General features: G+C 50.1%; 1 protein-coding gene across 1 annotated transcript in view; it reads right to left on the reverse strand.

The window, feature by feature from the left end:
* The window catches only part of PNPase (polyribonucleotide nucleotidyltransferase 1), a 56,845-nt gene extending 49,925 nt beyond the window's left edge, over positions 1-6,920 (reverse strand). Inside the window, exons 1-3 of the mRNA XM_050181047.2 lie at positions 6,689-6,920; positions 4,460-4,601; positions 1,664-1,769 (exon numbers count right to left, since the gene is read on the reverse strand). Of these exons, the coding sequence (XP_050037004.1) occupies positions 1,664-1,769; positions 4,460-4,601; positions 6,689-6,873 (433 nt within the window). The 5' untranslated portion in view covers positions 6,874-6,920. The remainder of the gene's footprint in view (positions 1-1,663; positions 1,770-4,459; positions 4,602-6,688) is intronic.
* Between the last annotated feature and the right edge of the window lie 11,206 nt (positions 6,921-18,126).

Here is an 18,126-nt window from a genome sequence, read left to right on the forward strand (position 1 = left end):
GCACCGCCGGTTCCTTGCTGGACAATTCCTGTACGTTGCAATATGCTTCGTGCTGCCACACCGGTCGCATGAACTACGCTCGAAATTAGGGTCATTCGCATCCTGTGCTTCATTGCGGGTCCCGGAGGAGCCTCGCGGAAAATGTCGGTCGTCTCGGCGGCTTCTCGGAAGAAGTCGGTCATCTCGGCGGCTTCTCGGAAGAAGTCGGTCGTCTTGGCGGCCTCTCGGAAGAAGTCGGTCGTCTTGGCGGCTTCTCGGAAGAAGTCCGTCGTCTTGGCGGCTTCTCAGAAGAAGTCCGTCGTCTTGGCGGCTTCTCGAAAGAAGTCGGCCATCTTCATGGCCTCCCGGCCTACGTCGGCCATCTTGGCGGCTCCCCGGAAGAAGTCGGCCATCTTGGCCCGTCGACAGAACGCCAAGTTGAGATGCCTCGATTTTTCGTACATTTTCAGAGCCGAACGCGCGGTTCGCTCGATGCAAGGCTTCTAACGAGCGTCCAATTTCTTCTGCCTTGTCCAGGGACAGGGTTTCGCCATGAGCCAGCAACTTTTCGCGAACGCTGACGTTCGCTACGCCATGTATTATTTGGTCTCGGACGCGCTCGTTGTACGTTGTGCCGAAGTTGCACTGTACCGCCTTCTCCTTCAATGCGGTCACGAATTCCAGGAATCCTTCTCCCTCGAACTGCTTTCGACTGGTGAATTCGTGCCTCTCCGCCAGAACATTTGTTGACGCGGCGAACAGCCGGTCAAGCCGCTGCAAGAGTTTCTGGAACTCTGACGCTGGCGGGACCGCACCACTTGACGATGACGCTGCGCCGGTCGACTGCCTTGCTGCCTCGCTTGACGCTGACGCTGCGCCGGTTAACTGCCTTGCTGCTTCCTGCTCCTCGTCTGCAAAGTACTTCCTTTGTCCCTCATGCCCGAGAGCGCTGACGAGCGCGGACGCTCGTCGCGCATCCGTCCAGTCGCCACCGCCGGCCGCTTCGAGGTGGGCCTGAAAAATTTTTTTCCATCGATACCATGGAATTAACGGTGGCCCGGGCAATTCCAGAAAAACGGGAAGGTTCGCCGTAAAAGACGCCATGCCCGGTAGCGTGCGGGAGACAGTGCAGAAAACAAGCCGGAGCTCGCAGCAGGAATGGGGCAAGGAAGAACAAAGGGGGGCGAGAAGGCCTAGGCTCGGAAGCCTCGCGACGCCAAATGCGTCAGCGGCGTTTGCTTGCCGTTTGGACACAGGAAGGGACGCTTCACTTACGAAGCTCGATGGTTTCCCGGGGCTTCGGTCGGAACCGCTGCGGGAATCCCATCCTCGTCGCCAAAAGATGTTGTGTCCGCAGCGGCAGGCAAGCGGGGGGCCCCGACCGGCGAACGCGCGGCTAGCGCCGGCGCAGTGAAGGAGACACGGAGCTAACTGCTCCCGATGAAAACCGGAACGAAGACTCAGCCGACCCACGGCCGTTTATTACTTCTAAAGGCTTCACACGCTAGATGACACCTCCAGATTGGCCCAAGCTCGTCACATGACAGAAGGGGGGGTGCGCCATCTAGCTAAACAACTACAAAACATACATGTACGATGACACAGAGACCTGACAGGGGGCGGCACTATACTACAGCTCCAACCATGCACGTCACTCATGTTGTAACACGCCTTTCATACGCACCAATAACTCTGCTGGTCAAAATTTCTTTTTCCGTGGGACCTAGTTCTCTCCGCAGAAAGTTTGTCGGTATCCGGCCAGCAGCTGCAGCCTTTTGCCGGTAATCGACCTGAGAAGGAAGAGAGTTTGCAGGAAATTAATGTTAAAGGAGCACCACGAAATGATGATGGATAATGACAGCCCAGTGGCATATTCGTTGAAAGTGCAAAAAAGAAGATGACAGTCGAGTGGCATATTAAAGGGGCCCCGAAACACCTTTGCTTCAACGGAAGCAACACACTAGAATGAATGAAGTGTCGTTCAATGAATACATTCCCAAACAAATTTTTGTGAAGAAGCTAGTATGAAGGAAGATTACTAATATTGTCACGCAGTAGTGACGGTGAAGAAGGCAGCGCAAAACTGTGATTAATGAAACCAGCATTTTATTGAACGAACTTGTGCCCTCAAAAGCAAGCTACACTCAAAGAACAACGATAGCGGTGAGCACACTCAGCGATCGGCGAAAATCTGATTAGCGGGTCAAGCACGTCGGCTTTTATACATCAGTCGTCGGATGTTCCAGAGTAATGTCTGGGACCCGCGTGTCTTCCACAAAGTTCTACACTATTCGCATCGCGCATACATGCAATCAGATTACACTAGGTTCGGTGACAGACAGCAGATGGAATCATCGATAACATTCCAGAAACTTCCGATACATACAGGCACATCCTGCGCTATACAATAACATTTGTTAGGCGGTGATAAGCGGTCACCCGGAAAAGATAAACACGTACGCGTGTCAATATGGCAGGCATTACCAAGTCATGACCAGCAGCTTACCGCTATCCTTGAAAAGAAAAGTGACCGGTCACTGCATTCTACCATTACTAACACATGAGGCAGATATTTGGAGGCTAACAAAGACCATTGAGACGAAGTTGAGAATTGTGCACCGAGCAACAGAATGAAAAATTACAGCTGTAACGTTGAGGAACAGGAAGACAGTGGCATGGATTAGATAGCAAATGGGGTAGCCAATACTCTAGTTGACATTAAGAGGCAGGAATTGGCTAGGCAGGCCATGTAAGGCGTAGGACAGATAAACGATGGTCTATTAGGAGCTACAGAATGGGTAGCAAAATAATGGAAGCACATCCAGGGATGGCAGAGGTGGTGTTGCGAAATTACGAAAATCACAGGCATAAGATGGTGTCAGATGGTGTCTTCACAAGACAGGGCTAACAGATCACTGGGTTCGTACTGCAGTGGACATAAATATGCTTATTATGATGATAATTATTAAGGGAGATACAAAGAGTACAATGCTTACTTTCCACATCAGCCCAATGTTTCCTCTCAACTGGGATGGCCCCAATCGCAACGCCCTGCCCACCACTTGTTTCTCTCTCTCCTAACTTCATCAATGCCAGGCTTATACTAGTAATATTTTCATGGTGGCATCTGACAAAGAGCGGTGACAGGACAGGAAGGACGCGTTAACTGCTGCTTTTAAAAGCTGACGTCCTTAAAAGGAGACTAAAGGAAAGTGTTAGGTCGAGCTAGATGGTTAGATTATTCTCCTAAAAAGTCTATCACCATTTCCTGCTCGCCAATACATGGCTTTGTTACACAGAAGATTCTTGCAAATGGCCTCAGAGCTGTTCCTCAATTTGAACTGCCAATGCCAATACAGATGAGTAGACATAATCTCCATGTGCCCTCCCTCTACGCCATTCTCTGTGAATCAGCCAGTGCTGACATCACACAATAGGTACCATTGTCCACAACAGGTGGCACCAATGCGCTTTTCCTTTTTGGTCATTTCCTCGTTTAAATAAGCTCTGCTCTCAATATGAATTCGTTATTATGGAAGCCTAATCTTCCATCTAGCTTGACTTAATATTTTCCTTTAGTGTCCCTATAAACACGTACTGACCTAGGCCTTCACTGGTATGAAACACCTCTCTTTCACCTTCACCTTTCTGAAACAGTATTATTGTTTGGTTAGAGGACAGAGATTAATTTCTAGCCACAGGACTTGCAACTGAGCTTTTATGCTGATCTTGCTCAAACGAAGAAGAGGCAGAGGCAAAAGAATGCCCTGAAGAAGTGCGTGTTCAAAACCCATGTCCCGTAGCTTCAACTGAGCAGCTTTAAGCTGGCAGGCGCTTCAGATGAGGACGAAAGCAAGACAGCCAATGCCTGTCCTGTGTCTGTCCTTCTTTTGTCCTCATTCTTTAGTGTGGAGAAAAGCAGCTGGTCGATTTTGATGCACCCCACTAAGGAGAACAAACACTGTTGTTCAATAAGAAAAATGAAGGCTCAACATTGCGTAACAACGAAATTAGACGAAGACATACAAAAGTACCACTTGAGGGACAAGAATGATTATAGTGTATCGACCATGTGAAATCACAGGAAAAATTGTTGAGGCAAATAAATTTAGAATAACACAAATTCACTATTTTATTCTTAGCAGTGACATTTCAAGGTAGCGCTTTCCCCAATACTGAGAAAATTAAAATTAAATTCTGGAGGTTTACGCACCAAGATGACTATCTGATTATGAGGCGTGCTGTAGTGAAGGACTCAACAGCTAATTTTGACCAGCTGGGTTTCTTTTAATGTGCACCTAAATCTAAGTGCACAAGCATTGTTGATTTTTGCCACCACTGAAATGTGACTGCCCCGGCCAGGACTGAACTCGCGACCTCAACCCATAGCCACTAGGCTATAGTGGCACGTATTTCTCCCAACACTTCCAACTTGGTAACATCCTGGTAACAGTAGAAGTGTGGTTAAACTATTACGTACCACCAGAGGTAAAAAGGATGCCGATGAGGATGGTTTGTGTTTGCTGACCACGGTGACCATAACCGATGTGTCGCCGATTTGCGCGACTGCAGAGCCATCCGCAAATTTGGCCAGGCGCCCCGCTGACAACTTGAGCGTTTGACTGCAACGTTTGAGCAAAGTGTTACTAAAAACGCACGAGTACCGACCAAAACACGCTGCCTAGAAACTTAAAGCATGTTTTATACATAGTGAACAATCCTGCGTACACAACACAGAGGCAACACGAGAGTTCTTCACAGGGCTATTTGGTTTACACTGAACACCGCAAACAAAGACAAGCTGTTGTGTTCATACAACTTTTGTCACGTAATCTGTACTGTTTGTCATGTTTTGACAGCGACATACCGTCAACATTTACCAGCAGCGCTTACATACTGTACATTTGTTTAACACTCTTATCCACACGTGGCTCACAGAATCACTTGGTTTTACTGAAATGAAAATAAATAAAGCAGTTGTTGTTGCCATTCACCGGCAACTGCTACACTCTTTCACTTGGCTATTAAGTATGACCACAATTTTTTATTTATAGAATACAAACCCAGGCAATAGACAATATTTAAATAAATAAAGACTACACATCACATCGAAAGTGAGAGTTCCCTACCTCAAAAAGTTTCAAGTCTCCGTATGTCTAAAGTATGCAAGTTTGTTACAAATGCATTATTAAAAGACCATTACACAGGCACAAATAAGACAACTACACATGTGGGGTCAATATTCATATGTGCCAGCGCCTTCAAAGAAGCATTTAAGTGCTTTTGTTGCTTTGTGATGCACTTCTGATGGCCACAAGACTAACACCTTGACAAATGAAAAAGCCTCATGTGAATCAAATAAACATAGTTTACGTTCAATTAAGGCATTGCCTATGTGTAGTATGCTTGGGACTGTCGAGGAGTAGGTGGTTTACGTCCTTGTCATTGTGGCCATGCGAACATACTGGAGAGGACACACACTTATTTCGATATAGTAAATTCTTGGTGAAAGCAGTTTCGAGAAACAGACAATGTAAGAGGGTGCCAATGCAATGCACAGGCTAACAATATATTATAGTAAGTATTCAAAATATGGGTCAACTGCATATAAGACTGATTGCTTTGTGCTCTCTGTGAACCAGTTCAACAAAGGATTGCCCATTTCCTTAGTACATGAACATCAGTGCTGTACCTGGAAAATGATGTCCCAGTACGACACAACAGGAGTCAATCTGACCAAGACAACCTTAGCAGTTTCTGGGTTAACAAGCAGGCATGATCACTTGAAAAATAGCCTTAACTTTTAATTTCTCTGTGACATCAGTGGCCTGAAGCAAGTCGGCAAACAAATATGAAAAACATGAAACCGCAAGAGCGAGTAAGCAACGCAATGAGTGCACTACGTGTCTGACCTTAAGGACAGTTTTAACGGCTGGAAAATAATATGTGCATTGGCGACAAATTGCAGTGACTACAGAAGCCATTATAACAGGAAGAAAAAAATTAGCACAGACAGCATGAACGGTCAGAAGATGGCTCAATGTGAATTGCATCATCTGAAACAACCAGTGTCAAGACATCCCTAAATATTAGGGCGTCGGCGTAGTGATGATTGCCATGTTGAGGCTCAATTTAACGACGCGTCAATTCTAAAAAATAATAATAAGTATAAATTAAAGATTGCGCAGACGATACGAAATACGAAACATCGCAATACTTATCACATCACGTCAAGCGTCAGTACACGTACAGCGTAATAACACCGCCAAATTTCGAGCGCATACAGAGTGTTACTCTAGAAGAGCTGCGCTAACCGTACAATCTCACGCTCAGCGCAGCTCTCTTTGCGTCATTAGGGCATAGTTCAGAACCAACGCTCCCAGCACCAGTATCTGGATGCCTATTTGATCCCAACTACAAAGCACGACTTCGTGCTGAACACGCGCGCCTGTTCAAGTCATCTCCCAGTTAAAGACTCCGCCGAGTAGTTCGAGCAGGTTCAAATGCACCGGCTGCAAACTTTCGGAGGAACCTAAACTGCGAAGGCTGAGCCAAGCAACACAACACACCGCGACACGAGTCACTCAACGTGTTTCTCGCGCAGCTGGCAACAGGCTTACGACTTGTGTAGTCGTGCCACTTAATCAGAGCAAACTATTCCACGCGCGATTGCAGCGAACTGGGTTCAACTCGCCGTTACGCGACTCACTCGTTGGAGAGCAGCACTTCGGTGTGATGCTCGCCCAGTGTGGGCGCTCCGTGCGCGTGCCTCGCATTGCTGAGCCTGTAGAGTACGCAGGGACGTCTTCTGCCGCAGTAGGCCAAAACGCACCCTACTCGAGAAAGAGACAGGCGCTGCGAGATGGATTTGAGGCACGCCGCGGGCACCTCCATGCTCGCTTCAAGCGGCGTACCTGCGCGCAGCCATGTGGGCCGAAGCCAGCTTCAGGCCTGTCTTGTCGCCTACTGGGATACATTTTTGGTTTTCTCTCAACTGTGGCGCTGCATGCTAAAAATTATCAAACATTTATCATTTATTTGCTCACCAAATGTTTTATAAGTTAACTTTAAAGTAGTGCACTAAATTTTGTACATTAATGTAAAAGAAAAAGTATGCAAAATTTGTTTCGGATCAAAAACTTTGTTTTGAAAAAGCAGGCGCCATGTTTTGTGGGACTTTTGCGTTGTTCTGTGGTACGTTCGATTCGCCTTCACCACCTGAACCAATTCACGAAGTGTTGTACTCTGTCATTCGTTTCAGCTATGGAGGAAGAAAAATATTAGGAGGGAACATCGCGCAACGTGATTAAGCCCAAACCCCGTGGCCCAACACGTGGTTATGTGTCTGTTTGTAGCATTCTGAGTGTAACCGCTTGAGCTCGAGTGAGCGTGCGGTGTGGCGTGCTATACTCTCTACGTTGTAGGTAGTAGTGTTTGGTGATTTCATTGTATGTAGTGGGGGCGTCCTTGTTCTCCGAGTGGTCGGGTGAAGCAGCACGGTCTGTAAGCGCGCGCGCAGCCTCGTGTGCCGCCTCGTTAAGGTTGGGGACGTCGCCGATCTTTGGTCCTAAGTGTGCCGGGAACCAGTATATGACGTGTTTCTTCATCTCTTTCTTTGTAACAATTCTGAGAGCCTGTGCGCAGACCGTGCCCTTTTGGAAAGCTCTGATAGCGGCTATGGAGTCGCTGTAGATATGGCAAAGATTGTCGTCGGTGAGCCAACAGCGATCGCAACCTGTTCGGCCTGTTCAGGCTTCCTTGAGATTACCGTGGCTGCATGTCTTGTGGATCCGCGGCCGTCCACAACCGCCACTGCGAAAGCTTTGTTTCCCGCGTATGCAGCCGCGTCCACAAAAGCTGAGCGTTCGCGTTTCGCCAAGGCTTGGTTAAGGAGGAATTGTCCTTTCGCTTGTCGTCTGCCCTTGTTGTTTTCGGGGTGTACGTTTCTGGGTATAGGTCGTACCGTGATCTTGGCACAGATGCCCCGTGTGAGGCCCGCAAAGTCTTTTTCTATGTTTCCTTGAGCAAAGCCTAGCTTCCCTAGGATCGTGCGCCCCGGAGGCGTCGTCGAAAGCCTAGCAAGCTGGGCGCGTTGCTGGGCTTCGGCAATTTCTTCCAGGGTGTTGTGCATGCCCAGGTGCTCTAGCTTCTCGTTGCTGGTGCGGGTCGGAATGCCGAGGGCTTGCTTGAAAAGTGTGGAGGAAATGACGTAGTAGGTTCTGCTCTTTTTAGCTTTATTATTTCTTTGCTGTAGCGGCCACGCCTTTCGGGCCACAATGGCGGCTTTGTTATGGTTCTGTGCGCCCACACGTGTTGCTCCGTAGGTTTCGTACCGTGGCAAAGGCGCCGTGCAGGCAGGTTTGCGTTGGTCTCAGTGTTCTGTTGCGCTGCGTTATCTGGACCGTGCTCTACCGGATGTTGCTGTGGCCAGGTGGGACAGGAGGAACTAAAGTTCGTGAAATGAACGCGCATGTAACGCTGTACGCAATGTACCGCGCCACGGCAATGACTACGGACGAAGGAATATCCGCGGGAAATTTTGCCCTCTTTGGCGGAATCATGCTAACGTGCTAACGATTACTTAGTATTGCTGTGGAGCGCGCGGGTCCGAGCAGCACGGTTGCGCGCAGCGCGGCGTGGTTTCGCAAGAAATGTAAACAAGCGAGGAGAGCTGGCCCAATAGGCGGAGCAACGCCAACTTCCGGCTTCACTTTAGCTTCACAAAGAGTGACGTCAGGGCCTCTCCTAAGTTTCCTTCCTCCGTGGTTCCCGCTCTGCAGGCAGAGCCAACGTTACTACACTAGGCTCAGTTTAACTTAACTCTCCGTAGGCGCCGTGTATCGCGGGCGCCCCATGCCTTGGTTTGCCGCCAGAGGGCGAGAGCGCCGCAGGTAGCTTTACGCAGGCCAGCTCTGCGCTGGCGAAGGTGATCGGGTCCTCCGACTTCGCAACTTACGAACGCAACGACTGTCTTCACAGATGCGTTTTCTTTTAATGTTTTTATGGTCTCGCGTTTAGCAGATTCATTAAAAGCTTTGAGTAGCTGTGAAAATGCTGCTGTGCGGTGAAGTCCTTAGTCCAGCGCCGCAGCAGCCCACACTGCGCTCTACAGTGAGCTGTTGCTGATGGGTAGCTGTAAGTAGCTGATTTTTTTTTCTTATTTTCTTATTCTTCTTAAAGTGCCCAAGAATAGCTTTACACCTTAATATTGGCGCACTTGTGTTACACAAAGAACATAAGGTCGAAACACAAAACAGAATATCTCAAATAACAGTGGAACAAAGGGCAACAAAAAAATTGAATTATTCAGAGACAGAAGTCAGATAATGAGCAAATAGTAGAACTGGATACATCAAGATCATCAGGCAAGTTATGTGTTGTGTTAGAATACTTGTTATGGCGTTAGAGGTGCAAAATGAATCAAGATGAATTAGTAGCTGTAATCAGCTGTTTCTGATTAGTACTAATTATTTATTAATGCGAACGCATTGTATGGCTCATGAGGCGGTGTTAGCGCGACCACACGACCGTCCAAACAGTCAAGGGAGACCAAGCGAGCCAATCGAGGCAGTTGACGACATCAATTCAGGTAATGTTAATTAAGGCAGAGTGAGCCAATACAGAGTGAGTTAGGCGACGTTAATTAAGACACAAGTAAATAAAATAGAGTTCTCACTGCAGGAACGGAGCATAAATATATGCATTCGCGTCACCAAATAAAATAGGATGATACGGGCCGTGAACCCGTCAATATTCATACGGCATTGAAAACGCACAAGAGCATCGCAAAAGGCACCGAGACTGCAGCAAAGCACGCATGTATCAAACAGCTAAAATACGTGAACAGCTGCGGATCGACAGTGGTTCTCCGTCACGTCCGCGCCGTGCTGACCGAGCAAAGAGCGACAGCAGCGCCACGAGATGCGAGGATCGATGATGGGTACACACAGTCGCAGCAGTTTGAACACTGAACCTAGTCTAGTAACGTTGGGCAGAGCCACGGCAGGTCAACTGAACAAGCGCGCACCGAATAAAAACTACTGGCATAGTTACTGGGAACCAAACGTTTCAGCAAATCTCGATTCTTGCTCCGTGATCGCGACGAAAGAGGTCACGTGTTGGTACATCATTCAGCAAATGTATGGGCTTTACAAAGCGTTCGCTTGCCAAGGCTGGCTGCGTGACGTAAGGCTCTCTCCGCTCTCTCCTAAGCTTTTCCTTCCTCCAAGGTTTTAGCGGTGCAGCAATGGCGCTCTTTGAACCACGCCGTTCGTGCAGGACTGGTTCACGACTTTGCTGGTTCCGCCTCGGTAGAGTGTACTTTAGTCTCGGGTTCTCACATCAGAGTGCGCTGCAGCGTTGCCTCGTAGTTCTCAAATCATCTTGATTACGCCACCGCATAAGCCCCTCCAAAAATAAAGGATGTCGAAAGAATCTTGCGGTGGCAAGACAGCAATGCATGATTTCGTCGTTTCATTAAAGACGACGCGCATCGGAGACCAACCGACATGGATAAGAATATTGCGTGTTGAGCACTGACGTAGCCGGGGAGGGGTGGGTCAATAACCCCCCTCAAAAATTTCTGACGAATCTCCCCTCCTTTCTACTTTCCTTTGGAACAGAAAGATTCAGGGGATGGATGGATGAAAGGGAAAGCTTGAACGTGAAAGCAAGGAAAGGGCTAGTGGCGGTCCGAAGGGGGGGATAGGGAGGGGCTTGTCAAGGGAGTGGTACGTCTTCCATGCACAGACCATTGCGGCCCCACCCATGGAGCGCCTCTACCTCGTTCCGGATCGTGTTAACCATAACTGCTGAGGCGGGATCAGTGGTAAAGATGGGACGTAGCCGGGGAGGGGTGGGTCAATAACCCCCTCAAAAATTTCTGACGAACCTCCCCTCCTTTCTACTTTCCTTTGGAACAGAAAGATTCAAGGGATGGATGGATGAAAGGGAAAGCTTGAACGTGAAAGCAAGGAAAGGGCTAGTGGCGGTCCGAAGGGGGGGATAGGGAGGGGCTTGTCAAGGGAGTGGTCCCTCTTCCATGCACAGACCATTGCGGCCCCACCCATGGAGCGCCTCTACCTCGTTCCAGATCGTGTTAACCATAACTGCTGAGGCGGGATCAGTGGTAAAGATGGGACAAGTGCGTGCATAAAATTTAGGGGGCACTGTTGCTCCCCACCAGGCCTTCGTGTCGTCGAAGAGCTTCTCGTTTCTGGTACTTGATCGAATCGTCGACAACGCTGCGCGCAAGAAAAGAATTCCGAAAATATTACGACTTGCTTACCTAGAAAACGCATAATGAGCACCCCTCCTCCCACACACACACATTTTTTTAAGCGCAGCTTTCTTTGCCTCTTCCTTCGACTTTCCCGATGCTGCTGTCTTGCACGCCCCATCGGAAGTGGTTCTGAGCGTGTCTATACATGGAAGTAGCGTGGCTGAGAAGAAAGGAGACGCGAGAAACTCGTTTGACCTCTACCGCGTCGAATGTACACAGTGCTCTCTAGAGCTCCTTAGGCGTCGCCACATTAAACTCTTAACAGCTGTAATTATCCGTGACCCTCTCAAAACCATAACAGAAATTGCAGCGCTTACCTTTGTACCAACGTGCAAGTCAAGAGGGAGGCTAGGTAGAATGGTTGGGATGAGGGGGAGAGAATGGGTAGAACCGACGCAGTCGCGAAATAAGTGAATAACACGATAATAATAATAATAATAATAATAATAATAATAATAATAATAATAATAATAATAATAAATGAGACAGCTTTCAAGGAGAAAAAGTCGTAACAATGAACAGAAACAAAAGTCTTTAGAAAAAATATTCGCATTTCCAGAAATTTTACAGCTGGTATCTGACGAGAAGGGCAAGTGTTTTTCCATTAACACACGTTGAAATAACTATTATCCCTTGCTGCCCCATCACCGCTCTCCTACCACTATGGACAGCCCTCCTGCCTTGCAACAGCCGATTACAATCGAATGCGCTGAATCATCTTGCGCAGGGAGGAAGAAGAAGAAGTGCTAGCGCAGCGGACGCACTTCGCGACGGCTCTGCCTTAATGAATGTTTTCCGCTGAATTATCGAGTCAAATACCTGAAAACCGACCACCATCGGATAGAGCAAATCGACCCGAACCCAGGGACACCGAGACCCGGGGTGAGCGACCATTTTCGAAGATTTTTCGAAGTGAGAAGCACAGCTAAGCTTAACGCCGACTAGGCCTATAGCGGAAGCCTACCGGCCCCCGCTAGGGCGGAAAACGGTGTCGCAGTGTAAGCCAGAGGTTCGGAAGCACTTCCGAAATGGAGGTAGACGAGGCAGAAGTGGGGGAAACCCTGAATACCAAGCCGAGAGAAGAAAGAAATGATCCCGCGAGCCGAGCCGAGGACGGCGACGCGGATGGATGGATCAGAGTTACGCACAAAAGAAAGGGCCGGGCGAATACTACCCAAGAGGCAGACAAGCAAGGCACCCGCTGGAGAAGCCCGACGCGCAAAGGCGGGAAGAGCATAGTGAACAAGATTCTACGAGCAAGCAAGATGCCCAGGCTACCTAGAGACGACATCAAGATAATCGTAAGACCGAGAGACGGGCTGAACATCAGAAACACGTGCAGCGCCAGCCTAGACGAGGCGATACGCAATGAAGCAGGAGTGAGCAGCGACGAAATCATCACGATCTGCCCCAACCACACGCAAAACATCTTGGTGGTAAGCACACCTGACGAGACGACGGCGACTAAAGTCGCCAAAATCAAGGAACTAACAATCAACGGGAGGCAACACGCGACCAACGCGTACGTCTCGGCACCAGAAGAGATGGCCAAGGGGATAATCCGCAATATTCCCCTTAATTACACACAAGACCAGCTCTTGCACGCACTGGTGAACGTGAGGAACCCTTCCCTGGCGTACGCCAAGAGACTGGGCAGCACGACCACCGTGATACTACTGTACGAGGGCAACAGGGTCCCCGCGTGGGCGCACTTCAACAGCATCATGATGAGAGTATCCCTCTATCGGAAACAAATAGACTTCTGCAAAGAGTGCGGCAGGCTCGGGCACAGACCCGATGTGTGCCCCAGACCGGACGACAAGCTGTGCCCGGCGTGCGGTAGCAAAAACCCGGACAAAGACCACGAATGCACACCTAAATGCAAGCTCTGCGGAGAAGCTCACCCCACGGCGGACCGGACTTGCAGGGCTAAATACAAGACGCCGTACATGGTAAAACTAAGAAGATGGACAGCGAGAAGAAACGAGGAAGAACTCTTGCGAGTAGCCGGCTCACAAGACCCTGACGGCGGGGAAAGCAACCACAGACAACCATCTCCCGCACCCAGATCCAAGTCCAGGTCCAGATCCAGATCCATGTCCAGGCCGGGTGCGCGGGGACGACCGATCTCGAGGTCCAGGGACAGATCCAGGTCTAGGCCGGGAGCGCGGGGACGACCGACCTCGAGGTCCAGGTCCAGGAACAGGGACAGGACCGGGAGTGGGTCCATATCCACCTCGAGGGGGACGAAGCCCGACACGAAGGGGAAGAAGCAAGAACAGACGACACCAGCAAAGGTGAGCTGGTCAGACGTAGTGGCCAATCGCGAATCGGGAAGGTCCGGCAATACCAGTAACGATAGGGGCAGGTACGATCACATAGAGGAACGCGTGAAGGAATATCGAACGGAAAACCAGCTACTCAGACATGAGCTAGAAAAGGCAAAAAAACAAAACAGCGAATCAGCCAAAAAAATTGACGAACTACAGAAAACACTTAATGAAATACTTACCAAAATGCAGACACAATCGTCGCCCCCGTCAGCCGCCTTCGCCTCCATCTCCACCCCATCCACTGAAGCCATGGAGGAGGAAGTGGATATCTTAGCAGATGTAGCACACCCACTGGGCGCCAAGCGTAAAATCCCGGAGACCAAGACCAACGAACAGGTCGCTTCGGTACAGGAGGTCAAGAGACCCCGACCTAGCACAAAAAAAACTGACGTGCTTGAGGACATGCTCAACAAGCTCTCTGACAAAATGGAGAAAATGTTCGAGATGCTGGCGGCGCGCATTAGTGACAGCGAGGCAGAGAGGAAGGCGCAGGCCCTAAAGTACGACAGGCGGCTCGCAGAGCTGGAGAAGAAGCTCTCGTAAAGATGGCGGGCACCAAAAAGGGAAGACTCGTCATCTGGCAGTGGAACTGCCGCAGCTTCTCAAACAAAAAAGCAACAATGACACAACACATTAAATTGACCGCAAAAAGACAAAAGCCCGACGTAATCATTCTCCAGGAAACATTCGACCACGCCAAAATTGCCGGGTACGCCACTCACAAACAACGCACAAAAGGGACGGGGAGGGACATAGTCGTGACCACATTAGTCAAAAAAGGACTGGTCGCGATCCCGAGAATTATGAGAAACATTACGGACATTAGCCACATCCTCATAGAAGTCGTGCCACGCAGCAAGAAGGAGAGCAGCACTTTCGTCCTGAACGTCTACAGCAGCCCGTCCAAAAAGGGCCTAACACACAATTTCGAAGATTTAATAAACGAAACGTTGACCATCGCCGGCGACAACAGGCTCGTCATCGGTGGAGACTTCAACGCTCCACACACGCAATGGGGATATGGACACTCGTCCAAGAAGGGAAAAAATCTGGCCGACCTCATAGAAAAGGCCGGCCTAACCCTTCTCAACGAGCCGGCTTCACACACCAGAGTGGGTGCGGGCCCCCATAGGGACACCACACCAGACCTAACGCTATGCAGGAGAGCCGGGAGAATCACCTGGGAGAACACCTTCGAGGACCTGGGGAGCGATCACAGGATACTCAGCATAGCCCTAGGAGAGGCGCGCGTCACGAAGGGAATAAAACATAAGTTCCGGCTAGTAGACTGGGACAAATTCCGCAAAATCAGAGACGAAAAAGAACAGGGACCCATAAGAAACATAGAGGAATGGAACGGAGAGCTGCTACGAGACGTAGAAAAGGCCACGACCGAGATGGAGTGGGACGACTGGGAGGCTCGACGCGAACATGAAGACGATGACAGCGGTGGTGGTCACTCTCCGCGGATGGACAGCAGGCTCGCGCACCTCGTACAAGCCAAAAAATCCATCCAGAAACGGCTGCAAGGGCAAAAACACAATAGAAATCTAAGGCGCAAAATCGCGGAACTAAACAAGACCATCGAAGCACACTGTGCCCAGTTATGCAATCAGGATTGGGACGAGGTATGCGACGCCATGGACGGCAACATCAACACGGGCAAGACGTGGAAGATCCTCAAGCACCTGCTCGACCCGTCGGGAACGAAGACAGCGGCGAAAGCGGAAATGACCAAGCTCAGACACAAGTACAAAGGAAACATCCGTGAAATGGGTGATGAAATCGTCAAGCTCTACCTTGAGAGACCTCCAGCCGTTGAACACCGGAACTACTCGGGCTCTCCCAACGAGGACCTCGACAGAGATTTCTCCCAGCAAGAAATCAAGGCGGTCCTGCAGACCATCAAGACCAAGTCGGCTCCGGGCCCCGACAAAGTGACCAACAAGATGCTCCGGAATCTGGACGACCAGTCAACGAGCCGCTTGACAGACTACATCAACGAGTGCTGGCGGAACGGCAGGATACCCGACGAATGGAAGAGGTCCGACGTGATCCTCATCCCGAAGCCGGGTAAACCCTTAGAAATACAGAACATGCGGCCGATCTCTCTCACTTCCTGCGTTGGTAAAGTGATGGAGCACGCTTGCCTGAGTAGAGTTAACGGCTACCTGGAGTCAAACGACCTGTACCACAGCAACACGATTGGCTTCAGAAGAGGGCTCTCTACACAAGACGCCAAGATACAACTAAAGGAGCAAGTCATAGATACCACGGGGCGGGGCTTGAGGGCAATACTTGGACTTGATCTAAAGAAGGCCTTCGACAGGGTCAAGCACACGGCCATACTCGACAGAATCGTGCAACTCGGCCTGGGCGAACGAACGTATAATTTTATCCGAAATTTCCTTACGGGAAGAACAGCCAGAATCAGACTGGACGAGGAGGAGAGTATCCAGGTGGACATGGGCAGCGCTGGCACGCCGCAAGGGTCCGTCGTGTCACCGATGCTCTTCAACCTCGTCATGATCGGACTATCGGAAAAACTGGACCGAATAGAAGGCATTAATCACACCGTTTATGCAGACGACATTACGATTTGGACCACGAAAGACGCAAGCGAGGGCGATATGGAGAACAGGCTTCAAGGGGCGGTGGAGGCAATCGAAAATCATCTAGAGGGCACCGGACTTGAATGCTCGCCGGAAAAATCGGAATTGCTGCTCTACCGCCCCAGGAGGTTCGGCAAACCGCCCAGAGACGTAGCGGAACTACACAAAAGGGGAATCAGATTAACCACGAGGAAAGGCACGGAGATACCCATGGTCCAAAAGATTAGAGTCCTGGGTCTCTGGATCGAAGCCAGGGGAACAAACACGGAAACTATAACACGCCTGGAAAAGAAAGTCACGGCGGCCATTCGGCTAATACAGAGAGTCTCCAACAACAGGAGGGGCATTAAAGAAAGAAACGTCGTACGGCTCGTTCAGGCCTTCGCGATCAGCCACGTCGCGTACGTGGCGGCATTCGTCCACTGGAACAAGGCCGAGAAAGACAGGATCGACGCGCTCATTAGAAAAGCGTACAGAACAGCTCTGGGTCTCCCCCAATACACAAGAAACGAAAGGTTACTACAACTCGGCGTGCATAACACGCTGGAGGAGATCGCAGAAGCACAGAGAATAGCGCAACTCGAAAGACTCTCCGGAACCAAGGCGGGCAGAGAAATCATGGAAAAGATCGGCATAAACTACCACGGAATGAACGGCCCCAAGATGCAGATTCACCCAGACGTCCGAGCCGCAATTAACACGGAAAATATCCCGAAGAACATGCACCCCGTGCACAATGTCGAGAGAAGGAAATGCCGCACGAAAACGATTCTCAAAAACCACGGCGCGCGGGAGGGGGTGCTCTTCGTAGACGCCGCGCGGTACCCCCGAAACAGGGACGACAATGGTGGTGTCGGCGCTGACAAAGGTAACTCCCTCTTCGCAATGGCGGTCGTATGCACGAAAGGGAAGACCGTGACTGCGGGCTCCGTAAGGACTAGATCGTCGGAGGCAGCGGAAGAAACGGCAATCGCATTGGCTATAATCAGCGGTCGGCAACAATACAGAACAATAATCAGCGACTCCAAGACGGCTATTAGGAATTTCACAAAGGGCTGGGTCTCCACCGAGGCGGCCAAAATCCTGAACCACAGAGCAGAAGACTTTAGGAACGGCACAATTACACCCAAATACCTCAAATGGATCCCGGCACATATGGGAGAAGTTACCATGAGTGCCCCTCCCAACCTCAACGAGAAGGCCCACCGAGTCGCGCGAAAACTAACCCACCGCGGCACGGCCAGTGAAGGCCCAACACCCCGCAACCCCCGGGGAAGGGGGAAGGACTGCGGCGGAGGCGATGGAGAAGACGGAGGAGGCGACGACGACGAAGAAGCGATAAAAGACGACAGGGACAGACTGGTCACGTACCACGACATACTGACACACTACACGAAACAAAGAGAAGCATACCCACAACCCCACAAACAACTCGACAGGTCTCAAGAAACAGATTGGAGAAGATTGCAAACCAGAACGTTCCGAAACCCAGTACACTTAAACAGAATAAATTCAACACAATATCCAGACGCTAGCTGCAAGCTCTGCAAACACGAACACGCAGACATGGCACACATCTTGTGGAAGTGCACACAGATCAGTTCAGTATACGTAGAGGACAACATAGAACCGGACCTTCTCGAGGAGCGATGGCTAAGCGCTCTGACTAGCTCAGAACTAAACGACCAATTATGGGCTATCCAGCGGGCCCGGGCAGCGGTGGAAAGGCTATGCCTCACCGCACACAATGCCCGGGTGGCCTGAGCCCGGGCTGGCAACATCGCAGGTCCTTTTTCCATTAAAGTTTTTTCCGTCCGTCCATCTTGCGCAGCTAATTGAAGATACGCAGGGCTTTCGGAGCGTGGCCGGGGAGATGACGCAGTCGGTTTAGAGAATTAAAGATATAGTGAACGTGCTGTTC

The sequence above is a fragment of the Dermacentor andersoni genome, chromosome 7 (assembly GCF_023375885.2).
Source record: "Dermacentor andersoni chromosome 7, qqDerAnde1_hic_scaffold, whole genome shotgun sequence".
Lineage (NCBI taxonomy): Eukaryota > Metazoa > Arthropoda > Arachnida > Ixodida > Ixodidae > Dermacentor > Dermacentor andersoni.